Source organism: Pyxicephalus adspersus, chromosome 2 (genome assembly GCF_032062135.1).
Source record: "Pyxicephalus adspersus chromosome 2, UCB_Pads_2.0, whole genome shotgun sequence".
Lineage (NCBI taxonomy): Eukaryota > Metazoa > Chordata > Amphibia > Anura > Pyxicephalidae > Pyxicephalus > Pyxicephalus adspersus.
In genome coordinates, this window is record NC_092859.1 from 149,904,340 (window position 1) to 149,919,025 (window position 14,686).

General features: G+C 37.6%; 1 protein-coding gene across 1 annotated transcript in view; it reads left to right on the forward strand.

The window, feature by feature from the left end:
* The window catches only part of LOC140324692 (ras and EF-hand domain-containing protein-like), a gene marked incomplete in the record, with an annotated part of 35,575 nt that overhangs the window by 18,236 nt on the left and 2,653 nt on the right, over positions 1-14,686 (forward strand). The window contains 12 exon segments of the mRNA XM_072402767.1: positions 2,088-2,203; positions 3,745-3,813; positions 4,936-5,014; positions 6,335-6,384; positions 7,101-7,305; positions 7,602-7,718; positions 7,942-8,083; positions 9,739-9,820; positions 11,754-11,868; positions 13,405-13,518; positions 13,612-13,688; positions 14,092-14,686. Coding sequence (XP_072258868.1) covers positions 2,088-2,203; positions 3,745-3,813; positions 4,936-5,014; positions 6,335-6,384; positions 7,101-7,305; positions 7,602-7,718; positions 7,942-8,083; positions 9,739-9,820; positions 11,754-11,868; positions 13,405-13,518; positions 13,612-13,688; positions 14,092-14,188 — 1,263 coding nt within the window.

Sequence of the window (14,686 nt, forward strand, 5' to 3'; positions counted from 1 at the left end):
ACTGTCACAATGATCAGCTGCCAGCAGTATGCCTGTGGCTCCTGTGCCCAGCTGTTACCAGGGAGGGAAACTTATGTAATGCTTCTTGCTTATCAGGCGGTATCATGGCTGTGGTCAGTGAAGTGTACTGAACACGGCAGGTTCCTTGTGTTTGCACTGGGCACGTTTCAAAAAAGAGAAATGTTTACTTTCTAATTCACACACTGAACTTGTGAAAGGATCTGTCTAAAGCTACTACAGTCCATGAATTTCTGCAAATAGGCAAAATTCCTCTTCAAGCAAAGTTTGAGTTTATTAAACAGTTTGTTTTATGCTAGAATGATAGTGGGTACACAAGAAACACATCAAATGTTACAAGCAACATCTACAGGTATTATATGGTTCAGAAAGAGAATAAGAGAATCTGGAGATGTGACAATATAATAAACTTGTCTCCATTTGAAAATATATAAACATATTAAGAATCAATTTACTGTCATAGCAATTATTTCAGTTTTATATACTGGTATTTTCTTTAATATTGCATACATACAATACTAGGCATTTATATTTATTCCTTTTTATCCATAAGTACTGTATATGTGTTATTTGTTGTTTCATATACTCTCATTGTATTTTGAAATGTAATAAACATATTGAAATTAAAAAGAAAGAGAATCTGGAGAAATGCTGGTACAGATTGGGCAGCATTAAAGAAATGCATTGTGCTTTTACAATGACGGCACCCAACAGCAGTTTCTACCAGGGTTTGGTATTTCATGCCAAGACTTTCATATTTCCTTCGGACATATTATTATTTATTTCTGTTGTATCAGCATATTATACAAAGCTTTACATCAGGGGTGCCAAACTCTGGCCCGGGGGCCAAATCCGTAATCCTAAAATATGAACTGCAGCTGGCCCGCCACTGCATTGAAATAGCACCACTACTACTATTCCCGGTATCCCTCGCATCTAAAGACCAGGGGGCTCTCTGCCTATGTGTGGCCCCGCATTGGACTGTTCTATAGACCCAAATAATGCCGGGAATTTTAGTAGCGGCGCTATTTCAATGAAGAGGGAGTTTCAGCAGCGGGCCACTCGTAAGATTTAGCTCCGTATTGGCTGCCTCTGGCATTTCCAGCACTCCCCCCCAGCTCTACTTTTCCTTGCTATTCCAAGGCATGGACATGAATAGTTGGATTTTCATAGAAGAATATTGTTATTATTATTCTTAGCCTGTGCAAAAAGGTTACCATTGAAATTTAATTTAGAAGGCTACAAATAGAGAAAGAGGCATAATATTTTTTCTTAAATAAAATTAAAAAATGAGAAGGAAAATGTCCTTAATATTTTCAATAAATTTCAAGGTTGGCTGGGGACTTTGTCTAAGTTTTAAATTTTGGCCCTCTGTGTATTTGAGTTTGACTCTCCTGCTTTACATGGTCATATCACACAAACATCTTAGTCCAGTGTCCTGACATAATGTATGGACAATTTGCAAACACAAATTTAAAACAATAACATACAAACCTAATTCAGATAGTGTCCTGGATGAGATATCTACTTGGGACACTGGTGCTGCAAGGCCAGGTTGTACAGGACCCGTATTACAAAGGAATGTTCTCCACAGCTGACTGTTGAATATTGTTGACCAATAGTCACATTCTTTTGGATGGGTCATTGTGTATGTAGCATACAGTAATTGTAGCTCACTGACCAACTGTTGTCTATAGCATTAGTGTATTGTCCCATGACATGGTTTAACGATTCGCTGTTTTGAACTACTAAACAGACTGCCTATGAACTTTTATTGTTTAATATGTGGACGATGCAGCAGAGAGCCTCCTGCTTTTCCTTCCCCCTCCATAGGAGAGAACAGCTCTCTATTTACAGTGCTTGCTTGTTCCTACTGTTGCTGGAAATGATCAACAACAAAAAAACACGAGGATCCCCACACATAACCAAATGTGAATATTGCTGAATATGAAACTAAAAAACAGTCATCTCTTCATTTTATGACTATAGGCATAGCATTATTTTTTTCTGCTCTGTTGTTACAAGTTTGAGTTTAATAATACATTTCTTTGTCTATGTTCCTTTTGTAGGAAAATGACCACTTGAAAATTAACTTGCTAGAAACACAAACCAACATCTCCATTCTACAGACTGAATTAGACAGATTAAAGAATGACTTTACTGATCAGCATAATCACCATGAAAGGTAGGCGCAAATGGGACTGAGAATATCCACCACAATTAGTATAGGATATAAGAAATGGGCAAAAATCCTAGTCCATACCAATTTTGCACAGAAAGAGATCAGTATCAGTCTATCGGTTGAAAAGTTCCAAAACCCAGCACACACTATATTATACCTTGTCCAATCCACTTCCGCTTTTCTTTTTGGAATTTTGATTAAAATTTGATTACTTAATCATTTGTACACACAGTAGGACTTATGTACCTTAGATTGATATTTAGCAAGATGACCAATCTATTTTTATTATTGGGAGAACCCAAAAATCAGTTGCTTACAATGAGTCGGCTGCTGATTTATCAGATCCGATCGTTTTATCAGGTTAAATCTAAAAATGTACCCGTGTGTACTATACCTAATTAGCAACCTTGGTATTATCTAATACATAACAGTAAAAATAGCTTTGGCTCTATTTTTAACAACAACCTCTTTAAAATAATTTTATGCTTGTGCCGTTTCACTACCATTACTTTATAGTGAGGAGACTTTCAAGAAAAACTGAGAACTGAACTTGGTATTCCTGTTCTTGTTTGTCATGCCATGTTTTTCTCAAAATCATAATAGTACTTGAAAGCTCTACATGTAGTTAGTAACAGTGGCTTGAAAGACCACTAGTCTCTTTCAGTGACCATAGACAGAATGGGTCAGATTTACTAAAGCTCTCTAAGACTGGGGAAGATAGACTATCAAGGGAGAACCTGTGTGAATTTGTTCCAGGATAGAAAACATTTACCATCTAATAGCAAATGATTTTAAAGAAATCTATTCCAGGTCTGCTGGATGACCCTGGTGCTCCCATGATAGTCTATCATCTCTAGTCTTGAAAAGCTTTAATAAATCAGGCCCAGTAAGTGTTGTTCTCTTCTATGGAGAGATATGGAGGAGGACAAACAGTAGGCAGCCCACTGTTTCCTCTTAATTAGAAAACTACAACAGTTATTTTATGTTGGTCAAGTAGTGAGGACAAGACAATCTAAGCAGACACCAGGTTTTCAACCAAGAAGATTAGGAATATTTGTCTTGTGTGATGAAACACTAGTTTCTGTACACCACTTACCATTATAATTTTATGATCATGCAGAAGTATATGCATAGGAATTCCCCTGCAGCATATGATCTTCATAATTGCAACACTTTGCAGATAGAACTTCTCCTTCTACTCACGCATTCCATGTTTGTCTGGTCAGGGATTTTTCACAGGTAGCTGCAGCAAACAAGGTATTAACATTCACATCATTAAATTTCATTTAATGGATTTTTGGTGCAAACATTTCCTATGCGCTGGGCTAGATTTTGGTAAACACTTCAACATACTTTAGGTAATCACAAACTAGTGATTATGACTGAGCCACTCAGACCGAAAAGTAGAAAGAGAATAAAAATCTGGTCTGTGAGTCCACAGTCCAATTGGTCCAACGGGAAACTCCGCAGAATAGCTAGTGATGATGTGCCAGTTATTATGTATGCATATATTATATGTTATATTATTTTTATGTATATCGCAGGGAGAAGGAGATGCTGAAAACAATGATAGAAGAAAGCAAAGGATATACTAACCAAATTCAGATATTAAAGTAAGTTAATAATTTCTGTTCTCAGTTGGACTTGCTTATCAATCCTGTGTTTAGCAGAAAAGATCAATTTTAACTGTAGAAAATGTCTTGCCAGTAATTTCTCATATAACAAGTGAAACAAATAGCAACTTTGCCGCAATTTGGAATGCTTTAGGCAATTGTTCCCACAAGTGTGTGTTGTAATCTATGTGTTTTAGGAGAAAGCACACTTTATACTGTATTGCATATTACATGCCTTGGTACAGTATGTTCGCATTTATTCTCAATGGCACCCAAACATCCATCACCAGTGCACTGCAGTGCATTGGGGAAGATGGCAAAAGCACCCATTTATATTATGTTTGAATCTGTTTCCAGATAATCTTGAAGTCCTACATCGTACGAAGTCCTACTCATTATACATAACTATATTCACATTCTAGAAACCAAAAAAAATGAGCTCTTACCTAACTAAAGTGAAAGATGTCATACCAGGGAACAGAAATCTTACCTTTTAACGTCCACAAGAGATTTGTGAAGCCATTTGGTGATACACTACAACATCTGCCAAAAAAAACAGTTTGGGTTGTACTGACCTGAACAAAAGACACAGCAATGTGCAAAATCAGCAAACAAAACCAAACTTAATGCAGCACAGTGGCTCAGAGATTAGTATTCCGGCCTTTTGCTGCACTATGTCCCAAGTTTGAATCTCGGACAGGGCATATCTGCATGGAGTTTGCATGTTCTCGCTGTGTTTGCGTGAGTTTCCTCCAGGTACTCCGGTTTCCTCAGGTAATTGTCTTCCGCCGAATTGACCTCAGACTGTGGAAATGACATATGACTAAGGTAGGGACATTAGATTGTGAGCCCCTTTGAGGGACAGCTAGTGACATGACTATGGACTTTGTAAAGTATAGAAATACTAGTTAACAACAATAATAAAATAATTAAATTCACCTTCATTAAAAAAACCTGGTTTAGAATTTGATCGGCCACTGTGCAAGTACAGACCTGTATATTTTTTGATCTTTCTAATATTTTATTGTTTTATTAAATTTTAATCTGTCATGACCAAAAGTATACAAGAAAAGCTTGTGTTTTGTTCCATTACATGTCTCAGCTTATGTTTTCTGATTCCAGCGAGGCCAACAAATCTTTGTATGACAGTAATGACTGCATGCGGTCAGCTTTATCAAGCATTGAAAATGAGCGCAAACGGGTGAGTTTATTTGTAAACATTACGTTCCACGTTTCCAATGTTAAATTTATTTATAAATATGAATGTCAATGATCAATATAAATGAATCAATCATAACACACCACAATCCATGGATGATTCTTTGCAATACGAATCAGTCCCTATATTTTCGTTCAATTGATTGATCCTATTTAATGAATATAATATAGTAATGCTCCAAAATTAAATTGAAAAGAAATCATATAAGAAGATCTTAAAAACCTTTCAGATATATGTATGATTGATGGGACTGTTCGGACCTGACTTATTTTTGGTTCTATTGGTTTTACACTCATTAGATTGTTTGTTGTCAATCAAAGAGATAAATAATCCATTTATTGTCAATTCAGTGGCCTGAATGAATGGACTGCCTGATCAAACAGGAAAATCAACAAGTCATTGACCAGCTTTAGAAAATATTGACCGATTTGTTTTATCTGATGTGTGTCTTATTGTGTGAATGCACTTCGTAAATGTCATAAATGGGGCTGTGCCTGTTTGTTTAAGCTGTGACAATAAATACCAGTTTGTGGTCCGCTGTCATTGTACTTGTAGCAGTTGCACAGGTATACTTGTTTGCCTGTTTTTAAGGTCTTGGACCTTTTAAAAAGCAGCAATATAACTGCACTATGACAGCACCACTGCCTAAAAAAAATCACGACTGTCCCTCATTTCATTCAGCAGTGATATATCAATGCAACCTTGCAGCTACTTTTTGAAACAGACGGCAGTGGTGTCCATCGCGCAGCACAATCTAATAGAGAGCGGATTGTGTTCTTGGCTCTCCATTACAAATAGAACCCTTGTGTTCTTGTCCAAGACTGTGTTTACCATAAACCACTTTTTGATCAATGGCTAGGCCAGTAGCAGGGTTAGAAGGGAAACACCATGGCCCAAATTGTGATGACTTCTTCCTTACTTTGCTTTCTCTTCGGTATCCTTTTTCTTGTTTGATTATCTGTACTGCTGAAAATTGTTTGCATATAAAATACACTGTATGCAGCCTGTGGTGGCACAACTCACGATACAAAAGATAGAGCTTTACAAAAGGGGGTCATTAGTTTCTACTACATATCGCATCAGTCAAGGCCAAGGATCTCATCCCTACACTTTCGGTTCGGTTTCTGATTACCCTAATATTAGCCTTTATTCTCTTACTGTAGTAATTGTTTACGAAAACAGAGTGAAGCACATTAGAACAGAGTGGAAGATCAGAAATGTGCAAGAGGAAGTGGTTTATAGTTGTAGAATGAAAGGGATTATGTCTTTCATTGTGTTCACATGTACCGTCTCCTATTTCAGCATTCCTCTCCAAACCCGCAAAAGGAGCCACCTGTTATTACCTACAGCAGGTAAGGTGTAAATAATTAACACAATTCCTAATACAACACTGCACAAAACTAAGGACATAGGTGTTCAGGTACTGAAATGTTTTTGTGAGCAAAAACTGGTTATATAATATTTATTACACTATAATATTTATTAATATTTATTATACTCGTTTACTTATAGTGGTTGAAAGCAGGACTCCAGCTAAACATTTTCTTTACAATAAGAAATCCTCACCCCTGTTCTGTACAAAAAAAAGAAAACAGTTTCAAAAGTTTTCCTCCACTCTCCAACACTCACTGATCTTTTTCCTCTGGGCCTAGGTATCTTATTCTGGCACAACAAAAACCCTATTTTCTGCATATTTCTTGAGAGTTGAGCCTGCTGCCCAGATGGGGGGGGGGGGGAAGGGTTAAGCCATGTCACTCTCTGATCATTATAAAGGCCTAGTAGATGTCCACCAAGATTACTTTATAAAGAAAACCTGGAAAAATATATTTTGTAAAGTTTTACTACCAGGAAAAGGAGATGGACAGTAGCCTTCCGATGGTGAGTAGGACAGCACATGCAAAAGTTGAGTTCTAGTTTGTATGCCAAAATATAGCAGGCAGAGACTTTTTACATACAAGAACCTCCTGTTTTGCTCAGCTAAATGTAGCCCATCTTGTACAGCTTCATCAAATTCACTTGTGTATATTGGTTCCCTAATGTGCCTTTCCTGCTGTGCCTTTGTCAATAGCTATGGAGTAGACGATGATCCATATCGCAGATTTTCTGATGTAGCCTCATGGGCCAATAGATGCAGGGACAGCGGAGTATCTTTGCCTCGGAGTCTCGGGTACAGTGATGTGGATAGCTATGCTAGTGAATTTGGAAGTGACCACAGTCAGAGCTCCGAGGAGCCCTGGGAAGGAAGTGTCTCTTATGTGAACTCGGAAGCAGAGGTAAGTTTCTCTTTTTCAGTTCTTTTGTTGGTTTGGTGAACCAGGAGAAGGTACTCTACGGGATCTATTTATAAAGCAGTGAATCTGACATTTACTAAAACTTTCTCTGGTAGAGAATCAATTACTGCCATTGAAACACATAGACCTAGACGATTCCCCACCCAGGAATGTTTCAACGAATGTAAGAATTAGTGCTTTATGGATAGACACCTATGTGCACAAGTAATGTAGAATAAAGCAAAGTCTCCCAAAAGCTGTCGTACATAAATTAAAGTGTTGTGTCTTTATTTTGCCAGACAGTAGAACCCAGATCAGAAATTGATGGAAGAACTAAGTGGACTCCATCTCGCCCTGGAAGCCGCAGTGGATCAGCCGCCTCTTCGAAAAGGCGACTTCCTGCATTTACACCCAAAGTGAGTATACAATTTCTTTTAGTATTCAGAAGATTTGCTATAATGAGATGAGTGAAATTTACTAAGTATGTCTATCATTTATGTGTTATTGGCCATTTCCGACGGTCACGGAAACTTGTAGAATTTGAGTATTACTATCTTACAGTATGTGGGACTCTTATATATGAGCAATAATTGTATTTCTGAATTGCTGATGTCCCTTGTTTATATTTTGTCTGTGCAGAAAGAAGGTCTGACATTAGAAGAAGGTTCTTCAAGTCCAATTTATCGCATTGTTTTGGCTGGAGACGCTGGTTCTGGGAAGTCCAGTTTCCTTCTACGACTGTGTCTGAATGAATTCAGAGGAGACATTCCTACTACATTAGGTTCGGCTTGTTTTTTTATTTTGACCTTTTTAAACCTGCCAGTGATGCACTTTCTGCCCTACTGTGGCAAAGCTTACTCTTTTCACTGTACCTGTAGTGTGTAGCAACACTATTTTTTAAAAGATAACTTGCAAGGTAGAAAACATTTTCTGGGATTTTTTATTAGTTTAATTTAGAGAAGGTCGCAAGTAAAGTGCAATTTTGGCAGTGTCAATAGGTAAATTTATCTTCAGAAAATCAATGTAGCCACCACATGTAAGGACTGGTAAACTGTAATTTATTGTACAATGCTGCCTTGTATGTTGCCATTTTCTAAAACAAATATGTAATAAAAAAGGTTTGTGTGTGTGTCATAGATCATATTATGTCATTATATATCATTATATATATATTTATATAATGACATAATATGAGAGAGAGAGAGAGAGAGAGAATGAGAGAGAGAGAGAGAATGAGAATATTATTTATATTATGCAATATATGTGAAATGTTTGTTCTAGGGTTGAGATATCTGTTAGGGTCAGTGTTAAGCTGAAGGTTAATGATGTCAAAAAATAGAGGAAGAGTCTTGTAAGACCAGACTTTCCTGCTAAGGACAAGGTTTGTCTTGAAGGCAGGTAACTAATGATGGAGGAGGAGGTGCTGTGCAAACCAGTAGCCTCCTAATTTAAATAAGACTCTTAATCTTTATTTAATTCTTAAAGATGGACTGTTGGCATGCATTATAATTATACAAGGTTTGCCAGTGTGCATATCCAGGAAAGTGAGATTCGTGTTCATCCTAATGGTCAGTCATATCTGGAAACTTCTGTTCCTGGTGACTTTCCCTTGCTACCTGTAAAGGTGAACTTCCATTGTTTTCTTCTACCTACAAAAATGTGAACTCCAGTCCTTATTAAGTGTAATTTCCTACTTGACCCTCTACTCTCCCAGGGTTACATTTCAATTTTTTAGTGGAAAGCATTAACTTTTTTCAGGTTGTAGAACATACCGTATTTTTCGGACCATTAGACGCTCCGGACTATAAGACGCACCAGGTTTTCCGCACGGGAAAACAAGAAAAAAAAAATTCATTTGATTTCCCCTGAGATCCAGCGTGCGGCACTTGTGCCCGCCCATGAAGGCGACGCCGAGGCACTTGTGCCCGCCCATGAAGGCGGCGCCGATCGGCATTCATCAAACCAATCGGCGCCGCACGCTGGGACACAGGAACACAGAGGAGGACACTGGCTGCGGGGACCGGCGGGGATACAGGTAAGTAAAAAAATATGCATTCGGACTATAAGACGCACCCTGATTTTCCCCCCACTTTAGGGGGAAAAAAAGTGCGTCTTATGGTCCGAAAAATACGGTAAATCTGCTGTTGCAAAGGAAACCATGGCTTATCCAATGCAGCATCATTACCCAAAAACCACAGACTTGACCGGCCACCAAATAGGCGGGAGAGAACAGATTATATTATGTAATTTTAATTGACAGTTTTTATTTGACAAAAGCTCCAACCTTTGCCCTGAATAGCATTGATATTTTTCATATTGCCACATTTCCCACAGTGCCTGCTGAGCCTCTTATCTACACATCTCTTGTGTTTAATGCTCTTTTGAATGCAAGGTTGCTATAAACATGTCACATAGGAATCCTTTCTTTACATTTAGGAGTCGACTTTCAAATGAAGAAACTTCTTGTTGACGGGCAGCATACAACCCTGCAGATCTGGGACACAGCTGGCCAAGAAAGGTATGGACAAACCTTGAATATATTCTTATCTGCATGATAAGACTATTCAAGTTAGTTTAAAAATAGAAACTCTGTATAAAACATTAAACATAAATGTAAAGGGTCATTGAAAACAAATATCAATTGCTGTCCTATATATTTTGAAAACTCTGGTAGTGAGATACCCCTGTCTCCTTTCACCACATCTTACTTCCCTTGCTGCACTAAAGTTAAAAGTCTAAAGTTATATTAGAGTCAAATTTTCTTTTAGGTATTTAATAAAGCTTGAAATGTTATAATTGGCACTGAAAGCTTTTTTTATGCCCCTGATTACCCCAAAAGCTTTCAAAACCAGTGTGCTTGGTGTGTAGCTTTGGGACAGAAGCCTTTGCATATCACTCGCCCCCCCCCCCCTCCGCATTCTTCTTATAAAGGTATGTGCAGGAACCTTTTAAGGTGTCAGTGTCAGATTTATTGTGTTTACTGTGTTTTAGATGTACCTCAAGCTTCCTGCTTAGCAAATGTGTAAGTCCCTGTGAGAATAGTTGCACGCGTTCAATACTCATATCTTCAGCTAGTGATAGATAAAACCAGCTGTACATATTATTATACCACAGAGATTGATTGCTCTGTAGCTTGGATTTTCCACCAGGCCATGTTTATTGATCTACAGGTAAAGGAAACCTCACAAGCAAAACTCAAAGATTGTTATTTCAGAAAAAAAAGCTGGCTGCCAGGCTTTCTTGTTGACACCCCCTACTTTAAAACTTCAAGCCACTGACTTGAAACAAGTATGCAGATAATTATCTCTATTTAATGTACTGCGTAATATGTTGGTGCTATACAAATTCTGTTTAATAATAATAATTTCTCAAAGTGTTAACTGAGCTGCACACCTTTTCTGGGTCTGTTGCACAAGACTGAAGCCAGTAAGTCACCTATAAAACCAGACAGCTACCAGTTTTAGAAAGAAGTCGACAATGGCAGCCACCCTAGGCCAGTGTCACCTATATGTTTTGCCACAGAATTCTATATAATTAACATGGAGATTCTAAGTTGGGATCTACAAAAGAGTATTAATTTTGAAACCCTTCACAAGGACACTCACAAAATTTCTTCAACGGTTACTCAGAAAGAAATGCTCCATACTTTTTTCAGACAATAATAAAGATATAAAAGTGCAATTTTACGTGCAACAATTTTCCAGTGTTGTGTACAGAATTGCAAATCATTCCACCAGAAAGCAGAGCTGAGCGATCTGTTATAACAGAGTGCTAAAATTGTTACAAAAACAAGCTGTAATTAAATTCTTGTTTGGTTTGGAAAAAAATGTGGTATCATTCACAAATGTCTGTGTGATTTTTATGGAAGGTTTGCAGTCAGTAGCATCACTGGTCACATGGGCTAGAATTGTAAAAATATTTTAGATAGACCAAGCTCTATATTTTGTTCTATGGATGTCCACCGCAATTATCAGCTCAGACATGTTGAACTTCTCTGATGCCATTATTCACCAGGGTTGCCTATCAAAACACAAAAATAGCCCTACTCCATTTAGTACACACCATGATCTCAAAAAACCCGTAATAGGCTCTTGCACTTGGTTCAGCGTTGCTCCAGCACAACATTGCACGCTCCCAGTCTAAAATTCCAGGGAAAAATCACCAGTTTAGGTTGGATGATGCTACACTATGCACACTATAGGCTAGATGAAATTTATATGTTTTTGGGGCAGATGTAGATGCTATCCATTGATAAATAATGAGTGTTTGATTTGTGCAGGACATGTCTAGGTCAGGGGTCAGCAACCTTTACTATCAAAAGAGCCATTTTGCCTCCTCTTCCACTAAAGAAAAATAGTCTGGAGCCGCAAAACATTTATTTTCTGCAGAACCTTTTACATTCCTTGCATCAGTTGCTTGAATAACTTCAATGTATGTATTTGAACTTTTAGGTTCCGGAGTATAGCAAAGTCGTACTTCCGGAAAGCACACGGCGTATTGCTGATGTATGACGTCACATCAGAAACTAGTTTCCTAAATGTGCGCCAATGGATTGATGAGATCAAGGTAAGCTGGGATGGAAGAGGCCTCTATTTTTAAAGACCGCTAAAAACTGTGCAAGATATCATTAAGGATATCTTTAATATCATTAAGGATTTTTTTAGGTCAACATTGTTGCCTTTTGTAATGCTTTTCTAATTGGTTGCTGTTTGTTATACAATGCTAGGTCCTTAAGATGTATTTCTGCTTCAGGCTTAGAATGAAGTTTTTGTGCAAAACCTAATTATATTGTAGATTAAAAGTTGCAAGTGTAAATTCATTTTCTCTAATATACCCCCAGGCTGTACTAATTAAAATAAGCATGACAAAACTGCCTGCTATACAGACAGACTGTCTGGCTTAACTCAGGGTAGGGTAGGGCAGTGATTGTGGCTTTTTCTGCAATTACTACAATCATGCCCATTCTTCAAATGTATTGTGCTCATATATTAAGCAATGACCAAGCTCAGTGCATGCACAAAACAAGTAGAGTTGTCATTACTTTCATTTCAACATGCATTGCTTATAAAACTTGTACAGTAACTAGTAATCAGGATTGGAAACAAATTAGAGATATGTCCTGAAAGCACAGCTTGGCCTCAGGCAAGTTGGACAGTTGCCTTTTAAGTATAAAGGCTTATGAGGCCAACAGATATCCAATTAAAAATCTCAAACAACCAGGGTGATAAAGGCATTTTCACATTGATAGTTGCATGAGGTTAAGATAAGTGTTTTCTAATCTTTAGCTAATGGCTGTACAGTGCTATAGAGAACTTTAGCGTTGTGATTGTCTTGCATGAGCACAGGAGGACTATGGAATGCAAAACACATAATTTTTTTGTATTTCCTCACAAATACATACCAAAACATCTTTCAAATGCCTAATTAAAATGCTTAACATGAAACTAAAAAGCATTCCCATACAAGTTTAGGGAAGCCATTGGGCAGCCGGTCACCCAATTGGTGCTGCATGTAGTGGCACTATCCAAAAACTGGCTTGCAGCATCTGCTATATGCCCATACATGACTAGTCAGGAAGTAGTTTTAGCAACTACTATAGATTGCTTTAAGAAAAAACTGGACACTTTTCTAGAAGCACAGAATATAACTGGGGATTAAACCTTTAAAGTAACGATAGCAGTGAGCGTTGATCCAGGGAACATCCAATGGCCTCATGAAAACAGGAACTAATTTTTTTCCCCGTTGGAGCAAATGGTACCAGGGTTTTTTTTTGTCTTCCTCTGAACCAACTATGTCTATAGGGTTTTATATCTGGGATATGTTTATTTTGGTTGAACTTGGTGGACTTATGTCTTTTTTTTTCAACCTGACCTACTATGTAACAAACCTTGCAAATTATAAACTACCAATTTGGATTTACTGATGGTAAATAATTATATACAGTTTTTTAGCAGCCTTATTATACTTCTTATATCTATGAAAATCTTGATGAGTAAGAATAATTGTCTTCAAGAAAAGTCTAGATTAATATCCTCTACACATTGTTATGAATTCCCTTTTTTATTGTCTCTTGATCACGCAATTATATTTTTTCTGTTGAAGAGTTCCTGTGATAAGTCCATCCCTGTGATGCTGATTGGTAATAAGACTGACCTGAGGTCAGGAGGAAATGATTCAGGAGCTATTCAGACTTCAATGGGAGAGAAACTAGCCATGGTGAGTGGACAATACATCATTTGTCTGAGCGTTGAACAGCTTGTAGGCACACCTGTTTGCAGAGCTGTAAATGTCCTTCTTTCCTTTTTTTAGGCCTATGGCTCCCTCTTCTGTGAGACCAGTGCAAGAGATGGCACCAATGTAGTGGAAGCCGTTCTTCATCTTGCTAGGTAAGGCTACCTACGCTTATTATGGAAGACTAATTAGACTTTCTTGCAATATCTACAAGTCTTGGTTGTCCAGTAGCCACCACAGAATAGTCTCTGGCTAAAACAAAATATTCACTTTGAATACAGAGTTACATCTACAGGCCCATATTTTGGTGTTGCTACAAGATCCTGTTATGTGGATAATCTGAGCCCAAAAAAAAAAATGCCCATCCTGTGTGCTTGTTGTGAGCAATTGTTCCTTAAATTAGTTTTCTTCATAAGGTTAAAGACAGAAACTTGGGGTCACTGAAAGTGTAAAAGGTTTGTCACTATTTAAATAAGACAAAAGCTTTTTGGTATATGTAGATCTTGCAGAAATAACCAAATTATAATACGTGTGTGTGTGCTTTCCTTCCCCATACAGAGAAGTGAAGAAATCTGTGGATATCGTGGAAGAAAACAAAGAAGAGGTGACTAAACTCAGTGTTCCAGATAAGAAGACTAGCTGCTGCAAAATCTAAATATTCTAAGACGTAGAAACATGAAGGTACATATCACTGTGATGGTTTGCACACTATACCCTAATTTTAAATTAAACTTTTTAAAAATGAACAAAAAGAAACTCCCAGGAAGGAAGCTACATGAACTCTCAGGTGAAAAAGACTTTGCTATGCAATACTACAAATCCTCATTTTTGGACGTCCTGCAGACTCATGGATTTTTATATTAATGGATGTTGAAAGTGCATTGACGATGTGCAAAGTGCTGTCACACACAGCGACCTATGTAATTTCAGTTTACTAAAGTCAGATTGATGATTATAGAAAGGATTTTTTTGACAAATTGTATGTTGCCTTATCTATGTATATATAGACCAGCCAGTGTGCTTATGAAATATGCCATCATTTTGTGCCTTACAAGGTTAAATGTTGAGAAGCCAAACACCGGGGTCACTGTAAGCACAGACAGGCACACTAATTCTAAAAACTGGTTCCTCACTGCCTTTAATACCAAAAAAA